General features: G+C 49.1%; 1 protein-coding gene across 1 annotated transcript; it reads left to right on the top strand.

Annotated features, from left to right (window-relative positions):
- Positions 1-17,824: 17,824 nt before the first annotated feature.
- LOC144607640 (proline-rich protein 15-like protein A) lies at positions 17,825-19,548 on the top strand. The gene has a single exon (XM_078424609.1). The coding sequence runs from the start codon at positions 18,150-18,152 to the stop codon at positions 18,450-18,452; it is 303 nt and encodes a 100-aa protein (XP_078280735.1). The 5' UTR covers positions 17,825-18,149; the 3' UTR covers positions 18,453-19,548.
- The last annotated feature ends 7,689 nt before the right edge of the window (positions 19,549-27,237 follow it).

Below are 27,237 nucleotides of genomic sequence, written 5' to 3'. Positions count from 1 at the left end.
GCTCCCCTTCGGCCAATTAGGGATGGACGTCGCAAACCGACGTCAACGTTCCGACGTCATGTTTATATTATCATATCATATCATATATATACAGCCGGAAACAGGCCTTTTCGGCCCACCAAGTCCGCGCCGCCCAGCGATCCCCGCACATTAACACTATCCTACACCCACTAGGGACAATTTTTACATTTACCCAGCCAATTAACCTACATACCTGTACGTCTTTATAGTGACGTGTCCGGACATGAAGGGCCAGTGCAACCACGAGTACAGCCAGGCAACTAGACACACAACCACATCAAAGCACCAGAGCTGGGCCCACACGTTCCCCACAGATTGCTGCACCATCGAGGCTAACCCATCCATGCTGGCTCGAACAACCAGCCCAACATGCGCCTGAAGCCCCACATACCCTTCTGGCCTTCAGCCAAATCCCTGGAGGACTTTGACCCCCAAGACTGAGTGGCACAAGATGCCAACACACCAACAACAGAGAGGCCATCACAGAGCCCACAGTTTATTTATTCATGTCACTCTTCAAGTCACAACTTGGACATGGATCATCTCACCAAACTTGCCCACATAAAAATCTAAATAACCTTTACCCAGTACCCACCCGAGCGAAGATAGCCCAGCTATTGGCGGTTGTGCAGCAGAAAACAAACAGAAACTGTTTGCCAATAGTGAGCAAATTGTAATGCCAAGTCGTTGGCCCCCTGCAAGATCCTTTGCAATGCATGTGTCATGCAGCAGGTCACAGCTCAAGATGTTCCATAGTCTGGAGGCCTCGTCCGCACTCGCAGTCTGCCGCATCTTCAGTATATCCCCACTTCAGCATGCTCGATTTGCTCCTCCCCATGCCTGTCCGCAGTCTGTTGAGACTGCGCCAGGATATCCAGGGTTGGTCGGAACCTGGTGGAAGTTTCTCAGAGGGATCGATTGCCATGTGAATGTCTTCCGGAGATTTCTCTGGACTCACACAACCTCCATCTCATCCATGTCCCTAAGCTTCCACAGTCATTCAACAGTGGACGATGGAGAAGGGTATATAACCCAGATCCCACAGTGAAACCACTGGGATTTGACCTCCATCACAAGCAATGGCTAACCCTGAACAGGATTCGCACCCTCCATGCAAGAACAGCCCATCACCTGCACAAGTGGGGGGTATCCAGACCAGACCATCCCACATATCGTGAATGACTGCTCACTGAGGCTTTTCCCTGGTGGCATCAAGGCCATCCAACCAGCAACTGATGCTGCCCTGGCCTGGATGTCTACCCTTGACCTACAACTTTAGGCTGTGCACGAAGACTGTGATGGAAGGCAATTAAGGCAGTCGAACCATCCGCAGTCGGGTGGTCGAAGCCCCCGTGTGGGGACGGTCGAACCATCCGCAGTCGGGGCGGTCGAGGCTCCTGCGGCTTGGAGCTCCCGAAGTCGGTCCCACACCAATGGACCGCCAGCTCCACGATGTTAACGTCCGCAGACTCCCGAAGCGGTTGGAGCTCCCGAAGTCGATCTCCACCAAGAGGCCGCCAGCTCCTCAATGTTAGGCCACAGTGCGGATGGAGATACGATAGGGAAGAAAATCGCATCTCTGTCGAGGTAAGAGATTTAAAAAAGTTTCCCCTAACCCCTCCCCCTCACCCACCCCCCACATAAAACAAAGCTAAAGAACACTTAGACATACATTTGACACATACTGAAAAACAACAAAGAAGAAAACGATGAGACAGTCTGTTGGCGAGGTAGCCACTGCAGCGCCACCTGATGGCAGCGCCGGGGGTATTAATTTTCAGTTTGGCGGACGGTGCGGGCGGGATGGTGGGAGTCGGTAGTGAGCAGAAAAGGAAAAAGTTCCAATAAAGTTTCCACGAACTTGGGGCAGAGAAGTGCTGAGCAGATGCTGGTTTACACCAAAGAAAGACACACAAAATGCTGGAGTACCTCAGCGGGACAGACAACATTTCTGGAGAGAAGGAATAGTTGATGTTTTGGGTCGAGACCCTTCTTCAAAGCTGAGAGTCGGGGAGAGGGGAGACTAGAGATGTGGAAGGGTGAGGTGTGAAAAAGACAGATCAAAGTAGACGGTGATCAAGGAGATTGATCGAGAAGGGCTGCTGGGTTGTGGTAGTGAGCTCCTAAATTGGACTCTCTTTGGGGATGAGTAGTGAAGTCGTAGATAGACACAAGATGCTGGAGTATCTCAGCTGATCAGGCAGCATCCCTGGAGAGAAGGGATAGGGTCGAAACTCTTCTTCATACCAGAGATGCTGCCTGACTCGCTGAGTTACTCCAGATTTTGTGTCCATCTTCGTTGTAAACCAACATCTGCAGTTCCTTCCTGCACAGTAGTGAAATCCATGTGGCTATACTCCATCAGTCTAAAGAAGGGACACAAAGTGTTGCAATAACTGCGGGTCAGGCAGCTGTCTTTGCCCACATCCCCTCTCTACAATCGGTCTGAAGAAAGATAGAAACATCATCTATCCATGTTCTTCAGAGATGCTGTCTGACCCGCTGCGTTACTCCAGCACTTAGTGACATACTTGGAGATGAGTTCAGTGGGGCAGGAACAGACAGCAAACAATGGGCCTGCCAGGGCAGTCATGTTTCTGCATGTTAGGAAGCAGATAGGAGTGGACAATGCAGGGCTGGGGATCAATAAGCTCGAAGGCTGTGGAAGAGAGATTGCTGAGGTAATGATAACAGTCTAGGAGATGATGGCCTGGTGTACATCTGTGAAAGCATTGTCAAGGGTAGGTTCTAGGAGATTTCTGGGACCTGTTGCCTGACCTCCTCTGACTTGGGATTTTATGCACAGTCGGACATTTGGTAACAGAATTTCCCTTCTTACATTTATTGCGGTCATTGGATAAAGAAACTCATTGAAACTCCAGCCTTGCTGCCTGCAATTAAATGAGTGAGTTATTAAGTCGGTTTTAACGGATGACATCCCCTGGTTTGCGAACAGTCATGTCTCTCTACCATTGGTGTTTGTTTACGGTTATTCTGAGCGACCCCATTAGGCAGCGGGTCTTTGCATGCACAATCACTGCGTCAGAGAGGCACCGCTGGGGACAATGTTACTGAAGGAGGTTTCGGGGACAAATGGAAACATGTTCCAATGCAGATATGCACTTGCAAGAAGATTTCCAATTAACGGATTTAAATGATGCATCGTCCACAAACTCTCCAAAGTGCCTTTCATGAGCGCTCACCAGAAAAGTATTATCACTAATGTGCATCAGAGATAATGAGGCAGGTGACCAAGAGTTTGGTCAAGGGAAGATCCTAAAGGAGAGGCTGAGAGGGTTAGGGAGGGAATTACGGACTGAGATCCCAGACAGCTGAAGGCACAAGGGCCACTGGTGGGGTGGTGGAAGTTGAGGTTCAACAGAAACAAGGTGGTTTGTGGCTCTCTTTGGGCAAACCATGGGGTTTGGCTAAAGCCCTGGTAAGGATCAGTGTGTGGATATAGGATCAGTGTGTGCAGCAGGCAGTGAAGAAAGCGAATGTTATGTTGGCATTCATAGTAAGAGGATTTGAGTTTAGGAGCAGGGAGGTTCTGCTGCAGTTGTACAGGGCCTTGGTGAGACCGCACCTGGAGTATTGTGTGCAGTTTTGGTCTCCTAACCTGAGGAAAGACGTTCTTGCCTTAGAGGGAGTACAGAAAAGGTTCACCAGATTGATCCCTGGGATGGTGGGACTTTCATATGAGGAAAGACTGGATAGACTGGGCTTGAACTCGCTGGAATTTAGAAGACTGAGGGGGGATCTTATAGAAACATATAAAATTCTTAAGGGGTTGGAGAGGCTAGATGCGGGAAGATTGTTCCCGATGTTGGGGGAGTCCAGAACCAGGGGTCACAGCTTAAGGATAAGGGGGAAATCTTTTAGGACCGAGATGAGAAAACATTTCTTCACACAGAGAGTGGTGAGTCTGTGGAATTCTCTGCCACAGAAGGTAGTTGAGGCCAGTTCATTGGCTATATTTAAGAGGGAGTTAGATGTGGCCCTTTTTGCTAAAGGGATCAGGGGGTATGGAGAGAAGGCAGGTACAGGCTACTGAGCTGGATGATCAGCCATGATCATATTGAATGGCGGTGCAGGCTCGAAGGGCCGAATGGCCTACTCCTGCACCTATTTTCTATGTTTCTATGTCTATGTTTCTATATAGACTATTGCATATAGGCTCAGTGGGCTGTTTCTATGTATGATGTCATTATACGTATATATGGCAACAATCTTCTAATCTGTATGCAAAAGAAGAATTTCACAGTATCTTGGTACACGTGATAATAAAGAAACCATTGAATGGGTTGTGGGTTGGCAGCATTGAGCCAACGTGCTGATATTTGCATTGATTCCGTTGACCAACTCACTGTTTAAGAAACAGTTAGACAGGTACATGGATAGGACAGGTTTAGAAACATAGAAAATAGGTGCAGGAGGAGGCCATTTGGCCCTTCGAGCCAGCACCGCCATTCATTGTGATCATGGCTGATCATCCACAATCAGTAACCTGTGCCTGCCTTTTTCCCATATTCCTTGATTCTACTAGCCCCTAGAGCTCTATCGAACTCTCTTTTAAATTCATCCAGTGAATTGGCCTCCACTGCCTTCCGTGGCAGAGAATTCCACAAATTCACAACTCTCTGGGTGAAAACGTTTTTTTCTCACCTCAGTTTTAAATGGCCTCCCCTTTATTCTTAGACTGTGGCCCCTGGTTCTGGACTTGGAGGGATATGGACCAAACGCAGGCAGGTGGGACTATTGCAGCTGGGACATATTGGCTGGGGTGGGCAAGTTGGGCTGAAGGGCCTGTTTCCACGCTGTATCACTCTGTGACCATGACCAATACCACAACAACAGCTCCATCAGTAGGATTAGATTTTGGATTGGTAAGATGCGAGTACATTAGGGATTTGGAGAGGATCTGATGCAGAGAAAGTTCAGGACTAACAACGAACAAATGACCAATGGTTTGTTGTTGAAGACACAAGGAACTGCAGATGCTGGTGTACCAAAAAAGATCCAAAGTGCAGGAGTAACCCAGCAGCATCTTGGAGAACGGAAAGGCGACGTTCTGGGTCGGGACCCTTCTTTAGATGAGGAGATCAGTGCTGTGCAAGACTTTTTATTTTATTTTTATCAAAGTTGGCACATTTACTTTTATGGCCACAGTGATCTCATCGCTACCTTTACATAAGAGGTATAAAACTAAATTAATTGCTGCAAAGTTTTTACACATCATGGGGCAACGGTTATTGGGAGAGGATCAGTAGTTAGCCAGGTTAATGATTGAGCTTCTCTGTTAAACATTCAGCGAGACTCCAGCAGGCTGACATTATTCCGCAGCCGCGATTTAACCCCAGAGAAATTCTCATTCCCCGAATTCCTTTAGGCTGAGAACATCTCATTCCCTTTCTGACCTCGGGAAAGATCCCGACCCGAAACATAGTTTGTCCATTCCCACCACAGATGCTGCCTGACCCGCTGAGTCCCTCCAGCACTTTGTGTTTAGTTCAGGATTCTGGCATCTGCAATACCTTGCGTCCCTCAGCATTCAATGGTTCTATCAATGGTACTTTATTCTCGTATGTACCTAGATACAGTGAAATTCTATGTTCTGCAAAAAATCACACCTTAGGTAAGCATAATCATAATTAGGTACAAAAGTCAACAATTGTAGTGTGAGGATAGTAGACCTCACCGAGACAGTACACAAAGAGTCACCATGTATCCAGCATCATCTCGTGCCCTGCAAGAGTCAGGGGTGGCACGTTGGTGCAGCTGGTAGAGCTGCTGCCTCACAGCACCAGAGACCCGGGTTCGATCCAGACCTCGGGTGCTGTTTAGTTTAGAGATACAGCGCAGAAACAGGCCCTTCGGCCCACTGAGTCCACGCCGACCAGCGATCCCCGCACACTAACACTATCCTACACCCACTAGGGACAATTTTTACATTTACCAAGCCAATTAACCTACAAACCTGCACGTCTTTGGAGTGTGGGAGGAAACCGAAGATCTCGGAGAAAACCCACGCAGGTCACGGGGAGAACGTACAAACTCCGTACAGACAGCGCCCGTAGTTGGGATCGAACTCGTGTGTCCAGAGCTGCTAGCGCTGAAAGGCAGCAACTCTACTGCTGCGCCACCGTGGCCGCCCTGTCTGTGTGGAGTTTGCACGTTCTCCCACGTTTGCACGTCCACACCTCCCGTGTGTGGTGCGTCCGCTCCTCGAGAATGTGGGGACAAAATGGGATTAATGGACGGTTTGTGTGGTTGTTGGTTGGCATGGACTTGGTGGACTGAAGGGCCTGTTTCTGCACTCTGTGTGGCTGTGAGTATAAACAAATGAGTCAGTGTCAGGTGCATGTGGCCCTGGTTCCAAAGTACAGGTGTTGTTGATACATTAACCTTCACATCACTGCATCACCACACAACGGCCAAGGCTGTTCCACTCACTTCCAGCCCTCATTAAAGTGTTTGCATATCAAATGGTTGAATTTATTATTTAGTGATTTGTTTAATCGCAGATCGGATCGGCCTCTATGCAGACCCCTGGCAGGTGTACAGAGATTTGGACATTAGATATAACCGAGTCTGTGCCGACCAGCGATCCTACACACGAGGGACACTTTACAATTCATGGCAGGTCCTTCGGCCCACTGAGTCCATGCTGAACAGCGATTACCCCATACACTAGCTATCCTACACACTAGGGACAATTTGCAATGTGTACGGAAGCCAATTAATCCATCAAACTTGCACGTCTTTGGAGTGTGGGAGGAAACCGGAGCACCCGGAGAAAACCCACGTGATCACGGAGAGAATGTGCAAACTCCACACACATGGCACCCGCAATCAGGATTGAACCCGGGTCTCCGGTGCGTAAAGCAGCCACTCTATCACCGCACCACCATGCCACCCATTAATCAGAAGATATGGGATTGCTGACATTCTTTAACGCTGAAGGTATGAGGGGAGCCAGTGCCCGAACTCCGGCTGCTCGTGTGATGTGACGTTCAGCCATTGCTGCGAATCCGGGGCATTAGATACAGATCGACCTTGCCTTCAGAGAATCTCCATCTCGCTGTTTGTTTTTCCCACAGACCGGCTGGCCTCTCCCTGTCGGCCAGGGACTCGATGACCCACCACACCTCCCTCTCCAGCTCAGGGACTCCAGTTCCCACAGCAGTCTGTCGACCATGAGCAAAGGGAAGAGTCCCCAGCGTGGAGCACCAGTGTTTATCACTCAGTAACTGTCTCATCTATTCGCTATGTTCTCTCCGAACTGCAGCAATAACTACACTTGTTCTTAGTTTAGTTTGGTTTAGAGATACAGCGCGGGAAACAGGCCCGGCAACAGAGGCCGACCCAATCTGAAACAGGCCCTTCGGCCCACCGCGTCCGCGCCGACCAGCGATCCCCGCATATTAACATTATCCTACACGCGCACTAGGGACAATTTACATTTATACCAAGCCAATTAACCTACAAACCTGCATGTTCTCCAGAGATGCTGCCTGACCTATTGAGTTACTCCAGCACTCTGTGAAACATCACCCATCCATGTTCTCCACAGATGCTGCCTGACCCGCTGAGTTACTCCAGCACTCTGTGAAACGTCACATATCCATGTTCTCCACAGATGTTGCCTTACCCACTGAGTTACTCCAGCACTCTGTGAAACGTCACCTATCCATGTTCTCCACAGATGCTGCCTGACCCGCTGAGTTACTCCAGCACTCTGTGAAACGTCACCTATACATGTTCTCCAGAGATGCTGCCTGACCCGCTGAGTTACTCCAGCACTTTGTGTCCTTTTGCGTATTAACCGGTATCTGTTGTTCCTTGCCCCTACGTATCTGTTGATATCCACATGTTCATCCGCAACGACTCATTGCTCAGGATAGCTAACTGCTTTAGAGGATCCTATACCTAGCCTGTGAGAGGAGTTGTGTTTGGGGAGGGAAGCTGTTCTGGACATGGCTTAGTGCATGTTGTCCAAGTACTGACCTTCACAATAAGCTGCAATTTTCCAGGTGACTCAACAAAAAGGCATTGTGCTGCGGTGGCCAGCACTCCCCAATAAAACCAACAGTGCTGGGATGAGTCAGTGTGAGAGAGGCTGGGTTGTCCACACTTGGTTGATAATTAACCATTGTGCACCTGGGAACCTCACCTTGAGAAATGTGTAGGAATTTGCTGCAGATGCTGGTCCACACCGAAGATAGAAACAAAATGCTGGCGTAACTCAGCGGGACAGGCAGCATCTCTTGAGAGAAGGAATGGGTGATGTTTTGGGTCAAGACCTTTCATTAGAAGAAGGGTCTCGACCCGAGATGTCAGCCATAGTTGGGACTGGCCAATGGTGCCAATGCCTGGTGACTCTTATATAGGGGTCCCATGCATTATGTACCATGAACTAATGAATACTTTATTGTCACATGTGACAAGTCTCAGTGAAATTCTTTGCTTGCACACCCAAGGTTTGCAAATAGTCGCCCGTAAAGGGGCGGTAGACACAAACTGCTGGAGTAACTCAGCAGGACAGGCAGCGTCTCTGGAGAGAAGGAATGGGTGACGTTTCGGGTCGAGACCCTGCTTCAGAAGAACAGAAGAAGGGTCTCGACCTGAAATGTCACCCAATCCTTCTCTCCGGAGATGTTGCCTGTCCCTGTGAAAGTGTAATGGGACTGGGTACAGGATCTAACCCGAGCCCAGTGAAAGTTGGGGGTCTTGGGACTGTGTTCTGGAGCTTGACGCTATATCTAAGCCTGTCCTAGTAAATGTGTGATGGCACAGTATATGGGAGGGTCACTCTATATCTAAGCCTAGTTCAGGGAGAATGTGCTGGGACAATACAAGCGACAGTTACTCTGCGTCTGATCCGTGTGGCCGCTGCCCTGACCTTGTTTGATGTAAACACTGGAGAGAAAGCCTCACTCTCTCCTTAACTCATGTCGTCTTTAGACTTTAGAGATACAGCGCAGAAATAGGCCCTTCGGCCCACCGAGTCCACGCCGACCAGCAATTATCCCGTATACTAGCACCACCCGACATACAATTTACAAAGAAGCCAATTAACCTACAAACCTGGAAGTCTTTGGAGGGTGGGAGGAAACCAGAGCACCCGGAGAAAACCCACGCGATCACAGGGAGAACGTGTAAACAACATACAGACAGCGCCTGTAGTCAGGATCGAACCTGGGTCTCTGGTGCCGTGAGGCAGTAGCTCTACCCGCTGTGCCACCGTGCCTGCATTGAGTCCCCACGTTCAGGAGTGGCAAGGAGGGGAGGTGCCCGTGATTATTGCCGTTTGTTTGTTTGCTGGTGGCCAGTGGGAGTAATTCTGAGCTGTTCTCAGCCAGTATCGACTGCTGACTCTCTCCTCCCTTCCCTTGTTCCTGGCCTCTTCTGCCAGATTAAACTAACATGAATAGGACAGGAAAGGGCGGCGTGGGTGGAGATTCCTGCTTTAATCTTCTTTATCTCTTTTGTTCTCAAGATCAGCCAGGTACGAGAAAGAATTGATTGTTCCAAGGCTCTGACTGGTACTGAACACATCACTCTTTGCCTTCCCCAAAACTTTAGATTTAAGTTTATTAATGTCTCGTGTAGCAAGTGAAGTACTTTGTTTTGCATGATATCTAATCAGATCAGATAATACCATACATAAATACAATCAAGTCAAACTCATGTACAACAGGTGGGGCTGAGGGGAAGATACAGAGTGCAGAATATGGTTCTCAGCATTGTAGCACATCAGTTCCAGAGACAAAGTCCAATGTCCGCAATGGGGTAGAGGTGAATCGGACAGTACCCTAGCTTATGGAAGGACCATTCAGAAACCTGATAACAGAGCGAAGAATCTGTTCCTGAGTCTGGTGGTGCGCGCTTTCAAGCTTCTGTACCTTCTGCTAGATGGGAGCGGGGAGAAGAAGGAATGACCGGGGTGGGACAAGTCTTTGATTATGTTGGCTACTTTGGCAGAGTGAAGTGTAGATGGAGTCAATGGTGGGAAGTCAGGTCTGTGTGATGAACTGGGCTACCTGCAGGGACATAGCAGAGACTGGACACTCCAGGACAACCAGACTCAACCTTGCTTGATCGCCATTGATGATGATAATGATGATGATGATGAGGCCAAAGACCAAGTCATCGGGTATTTCTAAGGCAGAGATTGACAGATACCTGATTAGTACACGTGTCAAGGGTTGTGGGAAGAAGGCAGGAGAATGGAGTTGGGGGGGAAATATAGATCAGCCATGATTGAATGGTGGAGTAGATCCAATGGGCTGAATGGCCTAATTCTGCTCCTATGACTTATGAACTTATAAATGTCCTGTAATTCCGTGTTATCCAATTAAACCTTACCCATGCCAATGTTGTCAACCTAGTTTTGTTATGGTTACAATCAACAAGTTTGCATCTCCATTAAAACTATCGCAGTCCAAGGAAGTGCCAGAGCTAGACACAAAAAGCTGGAGTAACTCAGCGGGACGGGCAGCATCGCTGGAGAAAATGTGACGTTTCGGGTCGAGACCCTTCTTCAGACCAGTTTCCATGCCGGACTATTTTGCAGTTAAGTATTACATCTGAAGTGGATTCACTCAGCCACCAATTTGCTCCCCAGAAACTCGCCAAACAGCAACAAATAAACGGTAGGCAACACAATCTGACCTGAGGCATAAATACTAAAAACTGTGCCAGGAAACTTTCAGTAAGGGGAATAAACTCAACACACAACCTGTGCCCAAAGGGAAGAGGACTTCCTTAACACTGGTTTTGTTTGTTGAGTTGGACACAGTCCTGGATTAATTCCAGCAGTTAAAATGAAACCAGCTCCTTGGGACAGGGTAGACTCGTCCTTTCATATATAATGATGCTTCGTGCCAAAAGAAACCAACTAATAATGACAGATGCCGCAGTGAAACTCTGCTTCCAGGGGTAACAGTAGCTGTCTCTGTAAATATGCATGTGATGGACTAACCCTGAAATGAGCAATGATTTTAGATCAACAAAGAACTACAGAGGCTGCTTTACAAAACAAAAGCACAGAGTGCTGGAGTAACTCAGTGGGTCAGGCAGCATCTTTGGAGAACATGGATAGGTGACGTTTCAGAGAGTGCTGGAGTAACTCAGTGGGTCAGGCAGCATCTCTGGAGAACATGGATAGGTGACATTTCACAGAGTGCTGAAGTAACTCAGTGGGTCACACAGCATCTTTGGAGAACATGGATAGGTGACGTTTCACAGAGTGCTGGAGTATCTCAGTGGGTCAGGCAGCATCTCTGGAGAACATGCATAGGTGATGTTTCACGGAGTGCTGGAGTAACTCAGTGGGTCAGGCAGCATCTGTGGAGAACATGGATAGGTTTCAGGTCAGGACCCTTCTTCACAAGGTTATTGACCGGAAACATCACCCATCTATGTTCTCTGTCAACCTGAAACATTGTCTATCCATGTTCTCCAGAGATGCTGCCCGACCCGCTGAGTTACTCCAGCACTTTGTGTCCTTTTTTGAATGCCTCTATCTCCAACTTCCACTTCCTCCCTGAAGTCCTTGAACATTTTATCTCCTCCTATATTATTTAATTTTTCCACAACTCCATGTCACAGCTTGTAGGTTCCTACGTGGTGGGAGCAGAATTAGGCCGTTTGGCCCATCAAGTCTACTCCGCTATTTTATCATGGCTGATCTATATCTCCTCCTAACCCCATATGCCCGTGACATATTTTCCTGTCTGTGGTCTTACCAATCAGAATCAGGTTAGCCTTTATTGTCCACCCTCTGGCTAAAGAAGTTTCTCCTCATCTTCGTAAAAGAACCTCCTTTAATTCTGAGGCTATGACCTCTGGTCCTAGACTCTCCCATTAGTGGAAACATCCTCACCACATCCACTCTAAGTCTTTCACTATTCTGTATGTTTCATATCTCCGTCCTTATCATTCGATCTGAACCTTTGACATGGTTCACTTTCCTCCCTTGCGTCACCTCCATTGTGTGTCTGAGTGGGAGCACCGCTTCTTATTCACAGATTCTTATCTCTGGAATTCCCTCTCAGACCTTCCCATTTGTCTTGACTCATGGAAGGCACAATTTAAACTCTGTGTTGATTTTGAATCATAAGCTCAAATGTGCAACACTTCCTTTGATGGAACTCCCGGGAACTGCCTTGCTCACCATAACCATCTCTGCTCACCATAACAAACCAACATTATGTTGGTTAACTGTACGACATGGGCGGCACGGTGGCACAGCGGTGGAGTTGCTGCCTTACAGCCCTTGTAGGGCCCGAGACCCGGGTTCGATCTTGCCTACGGGTGCTATCTGTGCGGAGTTTGTAAGTTCCCCCCATGACCTGCGTGGGGTATCTCCGAGATTTTTGGTTTCTTCCCACACTCCAAAGAGGTGCAGATTTTTAGGTCAATTGGCTTGCCATTAATGTAAATCGTCCCTAGTGTGTGTAGGATAGTGTTAGTGCGGGGATCGCTGGTCAGCGTGGACTAGGTGGGCCGAAGGGCCTGTTTCCGTGCTGTATTTCTAAACTAAACTAGGCAGCAGTTCAGTTTCAGTTTAGTTTATTGTCACGTGTACCGAGGTACAGCGAAAAGCTTTTGTTTTTGCGTGCTAACCAGTCAGTCTGAAGAAGGGTCCCGCTGAGTTACTCCAGCATTTTACTTCGTCGTAAAGACAATACATGATTTAAAAAATATATATCAAAATAAACTTTATTCAAGTAAATAAATATATACAGGAACTGTGCAGAAAATTCTTCCAGCATTTTCGGAGGCTGTATATGTTCACATTCAATTCGTCGTTACATAGTGTTTACACAAATTACACAATTTTACCGCACACCCTTGCCACTCATGTGGCCCACTGGTGTAAGAGAATAACTGCAGATGCTGGTGCAAATCGGAGGTATTTATTTCACAAAATGCTGGAGTAACTCAACAGGTCAGGCAGCATCTCTGGAGAGAAGGAATGGGTGACGTTTCGGGTCGAGACCCTTCTTCACTGGTGTGATTACTGTCGACCCATTCACAGTGATAATTCACATGATAAGGAACTAACGTTTAGTGCAAGGTGAAGCCAGCAAAGTCCGATCAAGTATAGGCTGAGGGTCACCAATGAGCTGGATAGCAGTTCAGGAATTATCTCTGGCTGTGGTAGGATGGTTCAGTTGCAGCTAGGGGTTGCCAACTTCCTCACTCCCAAATACGGGACAAAGGGTGACGTCACCGCCCCGCGCCCCACGTGACCTCACCCAGCCAGCGGCCACGTGCTCCCGGCCCGGGCGGCCGCCATTGGTGGAGCGGGAGCACGTGGCCGCTAGCTGGGAGAGGTCACGTGGGGCGCGGGCGGTGACGTCACCCTTTGTCCCGTATTTAGGAATGAGGAAGTTGGCAACCCTACTAATACGGGACAAGGGCGGTCCCGTACGGGACAAACTAATTTAGCCCAAAATACGGGATGTCTCGGCTAATACGGGACAGTTGGCAACCCTAGTTGCAGCACTGAGTGTACAGAGGGTGGAGTAAAGAGGGTGAAGATGCCCTTGTCCTCATCAACAGGCTACTGCGGACATGGTCAACAGCTTCAGGTTCCTGGGCATCCATATCACCAGCAATCTATAAGAAAATAACTGCAGATGCTGGTACAAATCGATTTATTCACAAAATGCTGGAGTAACTCAGCAGGTCAGGCAGCATCTCGGGAGAGAAGGAATGGGTGACGTTTCGGGTCGAGACCCTTCTTCAGACTGATGTCGGGGGTGGGACAAAGGAAGGATATAGGTGGAGACAGGAAGATAGAGGGAGATCTGGGAAGGAGGAGGGGAAGGGAGGGACAGAGGAGCTATCTGAAGTTGGAGAAGTCAACGTTCATACCACCGGGCCGCAAACTGCCCAGGCGAAATATGAGGTGCTGCTCCTCCAATTTCCGGCGGGCCTCACTATGGCACTGGAGGAGGCCCATGACAGAGAGGTCAGACTGGGAATGGGAGGGGGAGTTGAAGTGCTGGGCCACCGGGAGATCAGTGGCGTTAATGCGGACCGAGCGCAGGTGTTCAGCGAAGCGATCGCCGAGCCTGCGCTTGGTTTCGCCGATATAGATGAGTTGACATCTAGAGCAGCGGATGCAATAGATGAGGTTGGAGGAGGTGCAGGTGAACCTCTGTCTCACCTGGAAAGAATGTTTGGGTCCTTTGATGGAGTTGAGGGGGGAGGTAAAGGGACAGGTGTTGCATCTCGTGCGGTTGCAAGGGAAAGTGCCCGGGGTTAGGGTGGTTTGGGTAGGAAGGGACGAGTGGACCAGGGAGTTGCGGAGGGAACGGTCTCTGCGGAATGCAGAGAGGGGAGGGGATGGGAAGATATGGCCAGTGGTGGGGTCCTGTTGTAGGTGACGGAAATGTTGGTGGATGATATGTTGGATCCGCTGGCTGGTGGGGTGGAAGGTGAGAACGAGGGGGATCCTGTCCTTGTTGCGAGTGGGGGGATGGGGAGCAAGAGCGGAGCTGCGGGATGTAGAAGAGACCCTAGTGAGAGCCTCATCTATAATGGAGGAGGGGAAGCCCCGTTTTCTGAAAAACGAGGACATCTCGGAAGCCCTAGTCTGAAACACCTCATCCCGGGCACAGATGCGGCGTAGACGGAGGAATTGGGAGTAGGGGATAGACTTTTTGCAGGGGACCGGGTGGGAAGAAGTGTAGTCCAGATAGCTGTGCGAGTCGGTGGGCTTGTAATAAATGTCCGTCACTAATTTTTCTCCTGTGATGGAGATGGTGAGGTCCAGAAACGGGAGGGAGATGTCAGAGATAGTCCAGGTATATTTAAGGGCAGGATGGAAATTGGAGGTGAAGTGTATAAAGTCAGTGAGTTCTGCATGGGTGCAAGAGGTAGCACCAATGCAGTCGTCGATGTAGCGGAGGTAGAGTTCTGGGATGGGGCCAGTGTACGTCTGGAACAGGGATTGTTCGACGTACCCGACAAAGAGGCAGGCGTAGCTAGGGCCCATGCGAGTGCCCATAGCTACGCCTCTGGTTTGGAGGAAGTGGGAGGAGTCAAAGGAGAAGTTGTTGAGGGTAAGAACCAGCTCTGCTAGGCGGAGGAGAGTGTTGGTCGATGGGGATTGGCTGGTTCTACGGTCGAGGAAGAAACGGAGGGCTTCGAGACCATCCTTGTGGGGGATGGAAGTGTAGAGTGACTGGACATCCATGGTGAAAATGAGGGAGTGGGGGCCTGGGAACCGGAAGTTATCCAGGAGATGGAGAGCGTGTGAGGTGTCTTGGACGTAGGTGGGGAGGGATTTGACCAGGGGGGATAGGATGGAGTCGAGGTAGGTAGAGATAAGTTCGGTGGGGCATGAGCAGGCAGAGACAATGGGTCTGCCGGGACAATTGTGTTTGTGGATTTTGGGTAGGAGGTAGAATCGGGCCGTGCGGGGCTGGGGAACTATGAGATTGGAGGCACTGAGGGGTAGTTCGCCGGAGTTGGTGAGGTCGGTGATGGTGCTGCTGATGAAGGTCTGGTGTTCATCGGTGGGGTCATGGTCCAGGGATAGGTAGGAAGAGGTGTCTGATAGTTGTCGTCTGGCCTCGGTGCGGTAGAGGTCAGCACGCCAGACTACCACAGCCCCTCCCTTGTCAGCGGGTTTAATTATTAAGTCCGGGTTGTTGCGGAGTGAGTTGAGGGCTGCACGTTCAGGAGGGGAGAGGTTAGAGTTAGTCAGGGGGGTGGAAAATTTGAGGCGGCCGATGTCACGCCGGCAGTTTGAAATAAAAAGTTCTAGTGGGGGTAGTAGGCCATACTGGGGAATCTAACCTGGTCTCGTCACGCTGGTGCCTTGTTCAGGAGAGCACATCAGCTTATTTACTTTGGTGACGTTTCGGGTCGAGACCGTTCTTCAGACTGTCTGCAAAAGGGTGCAAGAGAGTCTGAAGAAGGGTCCTGACCCGAAACGTCACACATCCATGTTCTCCTGAGATGCTGCCTGACCCGCTGAGTTCCTCCAGCACTCTGTGAAACGTCACCTATCCATGTTCTCCACAGATGCTGCCTGACCCGCTGAGTTACTCCAGCACTTTGTGTCTTTTTTTGTAAACCAGCGTCTGCAGTTGCTTGTTTCTACACCTGAGCCAGCAGTGTACACGTTGATGTATATGCACAGGCAGAGTGCGGCGGGCAGTACACAAAGGGGGTATTTTTGTTACCCAGGCAACGTTGAAACAAAATTTAAACTTTCCCAACTTTTCGCATTTCTGAAGTGACATCAAGAAAATGAGTGAAAGGTTTTCTGAAGGACATGGAAACTCTCCATCCAATGAACCATTGTCGGCAGGCTCCACCCTTGAATGGAATCATTCCCTCGCAGTTCACTGAAACCACTTATGGCTTTTTACAACAAAAGTGAGGTTCTTCTAGTTTTCAAAACTTTTGCTGCGTTGCTAAGCAGCAAGATGCCCTTCCCCGAGTCTCTGAGTTTCTGTCTCAGGAACGAGTGGTTTTGGTTGGATGTTACCGGCATCTCTCACTGAGCTGAAACCTAACGCATGGCCATTCGGTCCATTCTGCAGTGCTATCCCTACCACTGCGTGCCTCTTGTCCACGCACAGGTACATGGTACATTCTACCGCTTACGAATGTTTCCAAACCTCATTGTTTTTTTACTAGTCAATGCTGATGAAATCAATTATGCTTTGATCAATGTTGATTGAAAGATACAGCATGAAAACAGGCCGAAGATGGGCACAAAAAGCTGGAGTGACTGAGCGGGACAGGCAGCATCTCTGGAGGAAAGGAATAGGCAATGTTTCGGGTCGAGACCCTTCTTCAGACTGCGAATCAAGGGAAAGGGAAACGAGAGATGTAGACAGTGATGTAGAGAAATACAGAACAAAAGTAATGATGATAATGGAAATGGGCCATTGTTGCAGCCCACAATGGTCCATTGTGGGCTGTGGCATAAGAGAAAATGGGTTACAGACAATGAAACTCACCTGGTTGACAGTGAAACACAGACTGGGGTGGAGGAGGGACGGAGAGAGAGTTGGGGGGGGGGGGGGTTGCAAGGATTACTTGAAGTTCGAGAAATCAATACTTCTACTACTTGGTTGTTCCTTCTCTCCAGAGATGCTGCCTGTCCCGCTGAGTCCCTGCAGCTTTTTGTGTCTATCTGCTGGGTTGTCAGCTGAGGAAAGTGAAATATGAGGGAACTGGCCCTTCGGCCCACCAAGACCAGGCCACCCACCGATCACCATTCACACTAGTTCTATGTTAACCAATCTTCTCATGCACTCCCGACACACCAGGGGCAATTTTACATGACATTTGCTTGACATTACCTAAACGTTATGTTTTGTTTTGTCGGTGGATGGTACAAGGTAGATTTTCATTGTGCCGTTACTCACGGCTCTGGTACATGAACAGCAGCAACTCGATTTGACCGCAGATGCAGCCTGACCCGCTGAGCGCTTCCCAAATGTTTTTTTTTTAATCAGATGACCTGATGTGCAGGAATCTCCTCTGGTTTTGTCGCGTAAACTGTTTCCTGGATACTCTCCTGTAGCGAGTCTCCCCGTCTCGGCTCCGGCATCAGAGGCAGAGTTTTTGCAAAAGGGCACAAAGTGTTGTAGTTACTCAGGCAACATCTCCGGAGAACATGGACGGGAAGGAACTGCAGATGCCGGTTCAAACCGAAGGTAGACACAAAATGCTGGAGTAAAACTCAGCGGGTCGGGCAGCATCTCTGGAAAGAAGGAATGGGCGACGTAATCTCAGTCTGAGGAAGGGTCTCGACCCGAAACGTCGCCCATTCCATTCCTTCTCTCCAGAGACGATGCCTCTTCCGCGGAGTTACTCCAGCACTTTGTGCCTTGTCGCGTGTTAGCCAGCACCTGCAGTTCCTTGTGTACACAGAGTTTTGCGGAGTTTATTGGTGACGGAGCTGGGGGCGGGACCGGCACCGGCCGTGTGGCGCCGTCCAGGTGACGGGGAGGGTCATTTACACCTAGGCAGGTGAGCGGAGCACCTGGAGCGGCGCGGAGTCCGAGGGCAAGCGGACCGGGACCGGACGGGGACGGGGCAGGCGCTACTCGGCGACACTCTGCAGCCGCGGGCCAGCGCTGCCAGCCATGGGCGATGGGACGCCGCAGTCGTGGTGGAAGTTCACCTTCTTGCGCAAGAAGAGCGGCTCGAAGGTGCTGAGCGAGTTGGCGGTGGAGCCGAGCAACACTGACAGCGCCGACCGCGACGCCAGGGGCGACCCGCAGCTGGAGGCCAGGCTGGAGAAGATCGTGGACAAGAGCACCAAGGGCCGGCACGTCAGGGTCTCGCACTCCGGCCGCTTCAAGGAGAAGAAGAAGATTCGCTCCAGTCTGTCGGAAAACCCCGGCTTCTTCAGCCAGACGGAGACCGGGAGCGGCGCCGATCCGTGAGCCTGCCTTCCACCCACCCACCCACCCACCGTCCCGGCGACCCAGGCCGCCCGGGACCTGACACCGGGCTGTGCGGGGCTCGCAGCACCGGGGCTCCGGCCCCCCGGGCCGGGAAAGCTTGGTACACAACCCGCAACACCACCAGCACTTGGCTGAAGGGCTGAAGCCGCGCACTTAACTCCAGCACTGTTGATAAAGCAGCATCTGCAGTTCCACTTGACCGAGTCACGGAATGTGTTGAAAGGGTTAAACTCGCCGCTGCTCCCGGGGTTAAACTTCCCGAGACCAACATGTAAAGTTCGGAAGAAACTTCACTGCCCGAAGTGGACAGACTATTTCAGAAACAAACGGCGCCAAGACTGACTTCTTATAAGTTTGTTTCCACAAAGTAGTTGAACTTTGGAAAACAAATGGATTTTCTAGACTCAGTATGATTTTGGGGGAACAACCGGAGAGAGGGGTGGGGGTGGGGGACTGTTCTCTCACCAGTCTGACTGTCCTCGATTTGTTGTCACCTACTCCCAGCTAACAATCTTCTATTCTACGTTTTCCTGGACCCAGCTTCCGCTTTGATGTCCCGTTATCACACCTTGCACTTCCTTATCTCTGTGTCTCCCCCTCCCCTGACTCTCAGTCTGAAGAAGGGTCTCGACCCGAAACGTCGCCCATTCCTTCTCTCCAGAGATGCTGCCTGTCCCGCTGAGTTACTCCAGCATTTCGTGTGTACACGGGCATTATATATATTTGTGTGTGTGTGTGTGTGTGAGAGAGAGAGTCTTTACTCGTCTATAAATCTCACAAGTTTTGCATGTTAAGTGACTCGATGCGTGTAATTATCGAAGTGTGGTAATTTCTTTTTTTTTGCGGGGGGGCGGGGGGAGTGAGAACAAGATAATGTTTTAAGTAAAAATAAAAATATTGGATTATGTTTAGACAACAACCAAGGCTTGGAAAAAAAATATTGGGTCACGGGAACTGAGTATTGGTGGAGTGCCACATGTTTGTGGCTGTAATCGCGGGAGATGTCAATAATTAAGATGTTTGACTGACAAGGGGTTCTTGAGATTCCTTAACAAATATTTAATTAAAACCAGAATTTGCAGATCTATATCTTGGTGTCAAAGTGTTTTTGCTAAGTTGTCAGGCACCTTGGACGGTTTAAAGGCGTCGGAGACACAGGCAGACCCCAAACACAAAAAGCTGGAGTAACTCAGCGGGACAGGCAGCATCTCTGGGGAGAAGGGATGGGTGACGTTTCGGGTCGAGACCCTTAAGAAGGGTCGAAACGTCACCCATTCCTTCTCTCCAGAGATGCTGCCTGTCCTACTGAGTTACTCCAGCTTTGTATGTCTATCTTCGGTGTAAACCAACATCTGCAGTTCCATCTTCCACATCTCTGGAGAACATGGATACCTGTGAAGAAGAGTCTCGATCTGCAACGTCACCTATCCATGTTCTCCACACATAATGCCTGTCCCGCTGAGTTACTCCATCTTTTTAATGTTTAGCTCTGGCACTTCCTTGTTTTAATGGAGATACAAACTGGTTCATTGTAACCATAACAAGTTACTCCAACTTTTTGTGTCTGTCTTCGGTTTAAACCAGCATCTGCAGTTCCTTCCAACACATAACCATAAGTAGGTGGACCTGACGACAAGAATCCCAGCGAACTGGTCTGTGTGGGTTGGGCAACCAGACTGGGAGGCCATCACTTGTAACTGAAACTACCGTGCGAGCTTTTAATATTAATTTTTAAAAAGGTTCCTGGGTAATTTAGTACAGTGACTTTAAATGCAGCACGGTATCATCTTGATATTGTGTAACGATGTGTGTCCCCTCAAGTATTCACCTTTCCTTTTCGGCACCTGTAGCTTTCTTTGTTGTGCAGGAAGTCTCTTCCTTGTCTCCAGAGATGCTGCCTGACCCGTTGAGTTACTCCAGCTTTTTGTGTCTGTCTTCGCTTTCTTTGCTGTGTTCGGTACAATTTATGTGTCAGCACAATAGTTTCTGGTACACGCAGAAACCTAAGAGTCTGAAGAATGGTCCCAACCAGAGTCCCTGTCTGCCACAAAAAGCTGGAGTAACTCAGCGGGACAGACATCATCTCTGGAGAGAAGGAATGGTTACAACCTCCACAGACTCCTCTGTCAAGCTTCTCAAGTTTGCGGATGACACTACCCTGATTGGACTGATCCAGGATGGGGAGGAATCTGCCTACAGAAGGGAAGTGACACAGCTGGCGTCCTGGTACCATCGCAACAACCTGGAGCTCAATGCTCTTAAGACAGTGGAACTAATTGTAGATTTTCAAAGAGATCCCCCTCCCCTCCCCCCACTCACCATCAACAACACCACAGTCACATCTGTGGAGTCATTTAAGTTCCTTGGAACCATCATCTCCAGGGACCTTAAATGGGGGGCCACCATCGACTCCTCAGTCAAAAAGGCCCAACAGAGGATGTACTTCCTGTGGTAACTGAGGAAACACAATCTGCCACATGCAATGATGGTCCAATTCTATAGTGCTATCATTGAGTCTGTCCTCACCTTCTCCATCATGGTCTGGTTTGGCTCAGCCACCAAGCACGACATCCGGAGGCTGCAACGGATCGTTCGCACAGCTGAGAAGGTTGTTGGCTGCAACCTTCCCCCCATTGACGAATTGTACACTGCAAGGGCCAGGAAGTGAGCGGGCAAGATCATCTCTGACCCCTCTCACCCTGGCCACAAACTCTTCAAAGCACTTCCCTCTGGAAGGCGACTCCGGACTGTCAAAGCAGCCACAGCCGGACATAAAAACAGCTTTTTTCCACGAGTGATAGTTCTACTCAATAACCAAAGTCTGTAGTCTCTTTTTTGCTCTGGTTTATTTTCACCCACATGTTTAGACCGTAATAGAAACATAGACATAGAAACATAGAAAATAGGTGCAGGAGTAGGCCATTCGGCCCTTCGAGCCTGCACCGCCATTCAATATGATCATGGCTGATCATTCAGCTCAGTAGCCTGTACCTGCCTTCTCTCCATAACCCCCTGATCCCTTTAGCAAAAAGGGCCACATCTAACTCCCTCTTAAATATAGCCAATGAACTGGCCTCAACTACCTTCTGTGGCAGAGAATTCCACAGACTCACCACTCTCTGTGTGAAGAATTTTTTTCTCATCTCGGTCCTAAAAGACTTCCCCCTTATCCTTAAGCTGTGACCCCTGGTTCTGGACTCCCCCAACATCGGGAACAATCTTCCCGCATCTAGCCTCTCCAACCCCTTAAGAATTTTATATGTTTCTATAAGATCCCCTCCAGCGAGTACAAGCCCAGTCTATCTAGTCTTTCCTCATATGTAAGTCCCGCCATCCCAGGGATCAATCTGGTGAACCTTCTCTGTACTCCCTCTAAGGCAAGAACGTCTTTCCTCAGGTTAGGAGACCAAAACTGCACACAATACTCCAGGTGCGGTCTCACCAAGGCCCTGTACAACTGCAGCAGAACCTCCCTGCTCCTAAACTCAAATCCTCTTGCTATGAATGCCAACATACCATTCGCTTTCTTCACTGCCTGCTGCACCTGCATGCTTGCTTTCAATGACTGGTGCACCATGACACCCAGGTCACGTTGCATCTCTCCTTCTCCCAATCGGTCACCATTCAGGTAATACTCTGCTTTCCTGTTCTTGCCGCCAAAGTGGATAACCTCACATTTATCCACATTATATTGCATCTGCCATGCATTTGCCCACTCGCCTAATCTATCCAAGTCACTCTGCAGCCTCCTAGCATCCTCCTCGCAGCTAACACTGCCACCCAGCTTCGTGTCATCCGCAAACTTAGAGATGTTGCATTCAATTCCCTCGTCCAAATCATTAATATACACTGTAAATAACTGGGGTCCCAGCACTGAGCCTTGCGGTACCCCACTAGTCACTGCCTGCCATTCCGAAAAGGACCCGTTTATTCCTACTCTTTGCTTCCTGTCCGCCAACCAATTTTCTATCCACCTCAACACTGAACCCTCAATACCGTGTGCTTTAAGTTTGTACACCAATCTCCTATGTGGGACCTTGTCGAAGGCCTTCTGAAAGTCCAGATATAACACATCGACTGGTTCTCCCTTATCCACTCTACTAGTAATGGTGTATCCTTATTGTTTTGATGTGTTTATGCTTTATTCTTAATTGTTAACTGTATGTTTGTGTTGTCATTTGTGAGCGGAGAACCAAGGCACATTCCTTGTATATGCATACTTGGCCAATAAACTTATTCATTCATTAAAGGCAGAGGATTATTTAGACAGTGTTAGGCTGGGAAGTGCGGATGCAGTGTGGGACTTGGTCAGCCTTGTCAGACATGCAGATGTACCGAAGATAGACACTAAAAGCTGGAGTAACTCAGCGGGTCAGGCAGCATCTCTGGAGAACATGGAAGTCTGAAGAAGGGTCTCAGCCCAAGACGTCACCTATCCATGTTCTCCAGAGATGCTGCCTGACCCGCTGAGTTACTCCAGCACTCTGTGAAACGTCACCTATCCATGTTCTCCAGAGTTGCTGCCTGACCCGCTGAGTTACTCCAGTGATTTATGTCCTTCACAGATACAAGGACCTTTGTGAGACCATCCCTGGCATATTGACTGCTGTTCTATATTGATAAAGCTATGACTGGGTGATCTCAGGATACGGGGAAAACATTCTGATAGAGATGAGTCGTTTCTTCACTGATTGTGCTGACTTCTAGGGACAATGATAACGAGCTGCTTAAAGAGACAGATCTCCAGATACAAAGTGCTGGAGTAACTCAGTGGGTCAGGCAGCATCCGAGTCTGATGAAGGGGTCCCGACCTGAGACATCACCTACCCATGTTCTCAGGAGATGCTGCCTGACCTGCTGAGTTACTGTAGCACTTTGTGTCTTTTTCTTCGTGGACCAGGATCTGCAGTTCCTTGCATCCAGAATTCCGGGTCCATCAGGCACTAAGGCGTACGGAAAGAGGTTGGGAATATTGAGATGGAGGATGAGATGTCCCTGTATTGGCCAGCAGGCTCGTGCAGCTAAGGGTCTGGCTGTCGCTCGCTCCAGTGTCCCAGCTTCGATCCTGACCCTGGGTGTTGATCATGTGGACTGTATGGGCTTTCCCCAGGTGATCTGGTTTCCTCCCACATTCCCATCATATTCTAGTAGGTTCATTGCCTGTTGTTAAAGTAACTCGAGTACAGTTGGCGCTCCGGAGAATTAAGGGGGCGGGGAGTTAGATGAGCATTTGAGAAAGAAGTCAATGAAGAATACTGATGGAATTGGTATGAGTTGGCATGGAATCGATGGGCTGAATTGCTGCCCTGTTTGCTGCAAGGAAATACGAATAGCAGGGCAGGCTCGAGGGATTTGAATATTTGACCATCAGTCTGAAGAAGGGTCTCGACATGAAACGTCACCATCCCTTCTCTCCACAGATGCTGCCTGTCCTGCTGAGTTATTCCAGCATTTTGTGTCTATCTTCGATTTAAACCAGCATCTGCAGTTCCTTCCTGCACACTAATCAAGAACCTGTCAATCTCTGGTTTAAAAATACCCATTGACTTGGCCTCCACCAGCCGTCTGTGGCAATGAATTCCACAGACCTGCCACCCTCTGGCTAAATATTCATGTAATTTTACCTGTATTATATGTAGGTTTAGTTCATCTGATATTCTGCCCGTGACGAACAGCATCCTGTAGCCACACCCAAGTGCAGTCAGCAAGTTCGACTTGGCAACATTTGTTTGGGTTTATAATTGTCGCATGTACCGAGACGCATTGAAAGTCTATTGTGTGGGTGCTACCCAGTCACAATGTACCACGCGTGAGGACCGAGCCACACGCAAGTACAGCAGGTGGTGCAAAGAGGAAAATACCAGAGTGCAGAATATATATTTTTATAACCTTGTTGCATCAACAGTTCCAGAGAAAAGTCCAATGTGCAATGACGAAGGTTGGAAGATCGGGGCCACGCCCTGATTTATGTGAGGGCTCTTCAGTAGATGTGTGGCTTGGCCCCATTATGTCCACCCATTGTTTAAATATTGAATACTTCACAAAGTTTCTCTTTCGAATTCAGAGGCATTTATTTTACATTGTAAATCAATTCCTAAATGCAAGTTTCAGTTTGTCTCCTGGTGTCGTTTTTTTATTTATTTGTCCAGTTGCTGAAAATCCAAAACACAAGTCCATATCTGCAGCATGGAAACAGGCCCTTCGGCCCACCGAGTCCATGCCGACCATCGATCACCCACTCACACGAGTGCTATGTTTTCCCACTCTCGAAGCACTAGGAGCAATTTAGAGAAGCCAATTAATCTGCAAACCGGCACGTCTGGGAGGGTACCGGAGAAAACCCACGCAGGTCACAGGGAGAACGTGCAAACTCCACACAGACAGCACCCGAGGTCAGGATCAAACCCGGGTCCCTGGCACTGAGAGGCAGCGGATCTACCTGCTGTGCCATTGTGCCACTCTTAAAAAGCAAACACATAAAGAACACACTGGAGGCACAGCAGCATCTGAGGAAAGAGAACCAGCCCACATCTGTGGTGGACGACTCCTTATCAGAACTGGGAAAGGCAGTTAAAGTTTGTGGAGAGTTTAATTTAGTTAAGAACTACAGCGCGGAAACAGCTTTGGCCCATCGAGACCAGCCATCACCACACATTAACACTGTCCTACGCACACTCGGGACAATTTCACATTTGTACAAAGACAACTAACCTACAAACTTGTACGTCTTCGGAGTGTGGGAGGAAACCGGAGCACCCGGAGAAAACCCACACGATCACGGGACGAACGTACAAACTCCGTACAGACAAGCACCTGTAGTCGGGATTGAACCCGGGTCTCTGGCGCTGTAAGACAGTAGTTCTACCGCTGCGCCCTTGGGTAGAGTTGGGTAGGAAAAGTTGGACACCGGGATTATCTCTGACCAGGTGACACAAACATTGCAACAGGGAGGAGCTCTTGGGAAAACCTTCGGCTTAGTAGGTTATTGAGGGATTTAGGGAAAGAATGTGCAAAGAAACGTTTGAAGGGTAGGTCAGGGTAGAAGGAAATGACCAGCAGATCTGGCAGGGTCAGTGGAGAGAGAACAAGCGTGTTTGTAATGCAGAGGGATTGACCACAACAGACCAGGCCAGTTCTGTTGAGTTCAATATTAACTGTTCGAATCAGGTCAAAATGCAAAGTGAGGTGCTTTGGGATGTGGAATAAAACTGGAGGAAACCCGCGCGGTCACAAGGAGATCGTGCAAACTCTGCACAGACAGCACACAAGGTCAGGATTGAACCGGGTTCTCTGGCACTGTGAGCAGCAGCTCTACTAGCTGTGCCTCTCGAGTAACTGAGGTTAGAAAAGGCAGTAAGCTACAAAAACAAAGCTACAGCAAAGCTTTGTCCATGCAACACCATGGGACCATTGAGGTACTATAGTTCATAAGTGATAGGAGCAGAATGAGGCCATTCAGCCCATCAAGTCTACTCCGCCATTCAGTCATGGCTGATCTATTCCTGCAACAGTTCTGCACTAGTCATGAGTCTCACGTTTGGCCAACATATAGACGTTGATGAACTGAGTGCAATTGATGTTTCAATTCCACTGCTCACCTGAAAACAGACGAGCTGCAGACCCCAGGCCAATGGGACTCGCTCTCACCCAGCCAGGAATGCAAGTGTGAAGAGTTTCGTCCAATTAATACTTGACCTTTCCAGCTTAGCATCAAAGTAAAGGTGACGTCAAGCACTGATGTACCTGACAGTGTGTGAATGGAGTAGTACAGTTGTTGTTAAACCTGTTCACTACTTCCTCCAGGTAACCTGGTCCATGACAGCTTCCTAGTATCGAGTAAAGGTGGGCTCCACCTGTCTTTGATAATTGCGCAGGAAGGAACTGCAGATGCTGGTTTAAACCAAAGACAGACACAAAACGCTGGCGTAACTCAGCGGGGCAGGCAGCATCTCTAAAGAGAAGGAATGGGTGACGTTTCAGGTTGAGACCCTTCTTCAGACTGAAGGATCTCCACCTGAAACGTCACCGATTCCTTCTCTCCAGAGATGCTGCCTGACCCGCTGAGTTACTCCAGCATTTTGTGTCTATCTTTGATGAAACCGGCATCTGCAGTTCCTTCCGAAACAGCCTCCTGGTATCACTGCGCTCTGTAATCCTGGTATCTGCGCTCTCTCATCCTGGTATCTGCGCTCTCTAATCATGGTATCTGCGCGCTCTAATCCTGGTATCTGCGCTCTCTAATCCTGGTATCTGCGCTCTCTAATCCTGGTATCTGCGCTCTCTCATCCTGGTATCTGTGCTCTCTAATCCTGGTAACACCACGCTCTCTAATCCTGGTATCACTGCGCTCTCTAATCCTGGTGTCACAGCGCTCTCTCATCCTGGTATCACCATGCTCTCTCATCCTGGTATCACCGCGCTCTCTCATCCTGGTATCTGCGCTCTCTAATCCTGGTTTCACCCTGCTCTCTCATCTCCGAAAAAGATCTTTAACTTTTTTTTGGAAAATCACATGTAAGAAACATAGAAACATAGAAAATAGGTGCAGGAATAGGCCATTCGGCCCTTCGAGCCTGCACCGCCATTCAATATGATCATGGCTGATCATCCAGCTCAGTAACCTGTACCTGCCTTCTCTCCATACCCCCTGATCCCTTTAGCCACAAGGGCCACATCTAACTCCATCTTAAATATAGCCAATGAACTGGCCTCAACTACCTTCTGTGGCAGAGAATTCCACAGACTCACCATTCTCTGTGTGAAG

Source organism: Rhinoraja longicauda, chromosome 29, assembly GCF_053455715.1.
Source record: "Rhinoraja longicauda isolate Sanriku21f chromosome 29, sRhiLon1.1, whole genome shotgun sequence".
NCBI classification, from domain to species: domain Eukaryota; kingdom Metazoa; phylum Chordata; class Chondrichthyes; order Rajiformes; family Arhynchobatidae; genus Rhinoraja; species Rhinoraja longicauda.
This window is presented reverse-complemented; position numbering and strand designations above follow the sequence as displayed.

Coding starts and splice junctions, on each gene's coding strand:
- LOC144607640 (XM_078424609.1), top strand. CDS start 18,150: ATGGGCGATGGGACGCCGCAGTCGTGGTGGAAGTTCACCTTCTTGCGC.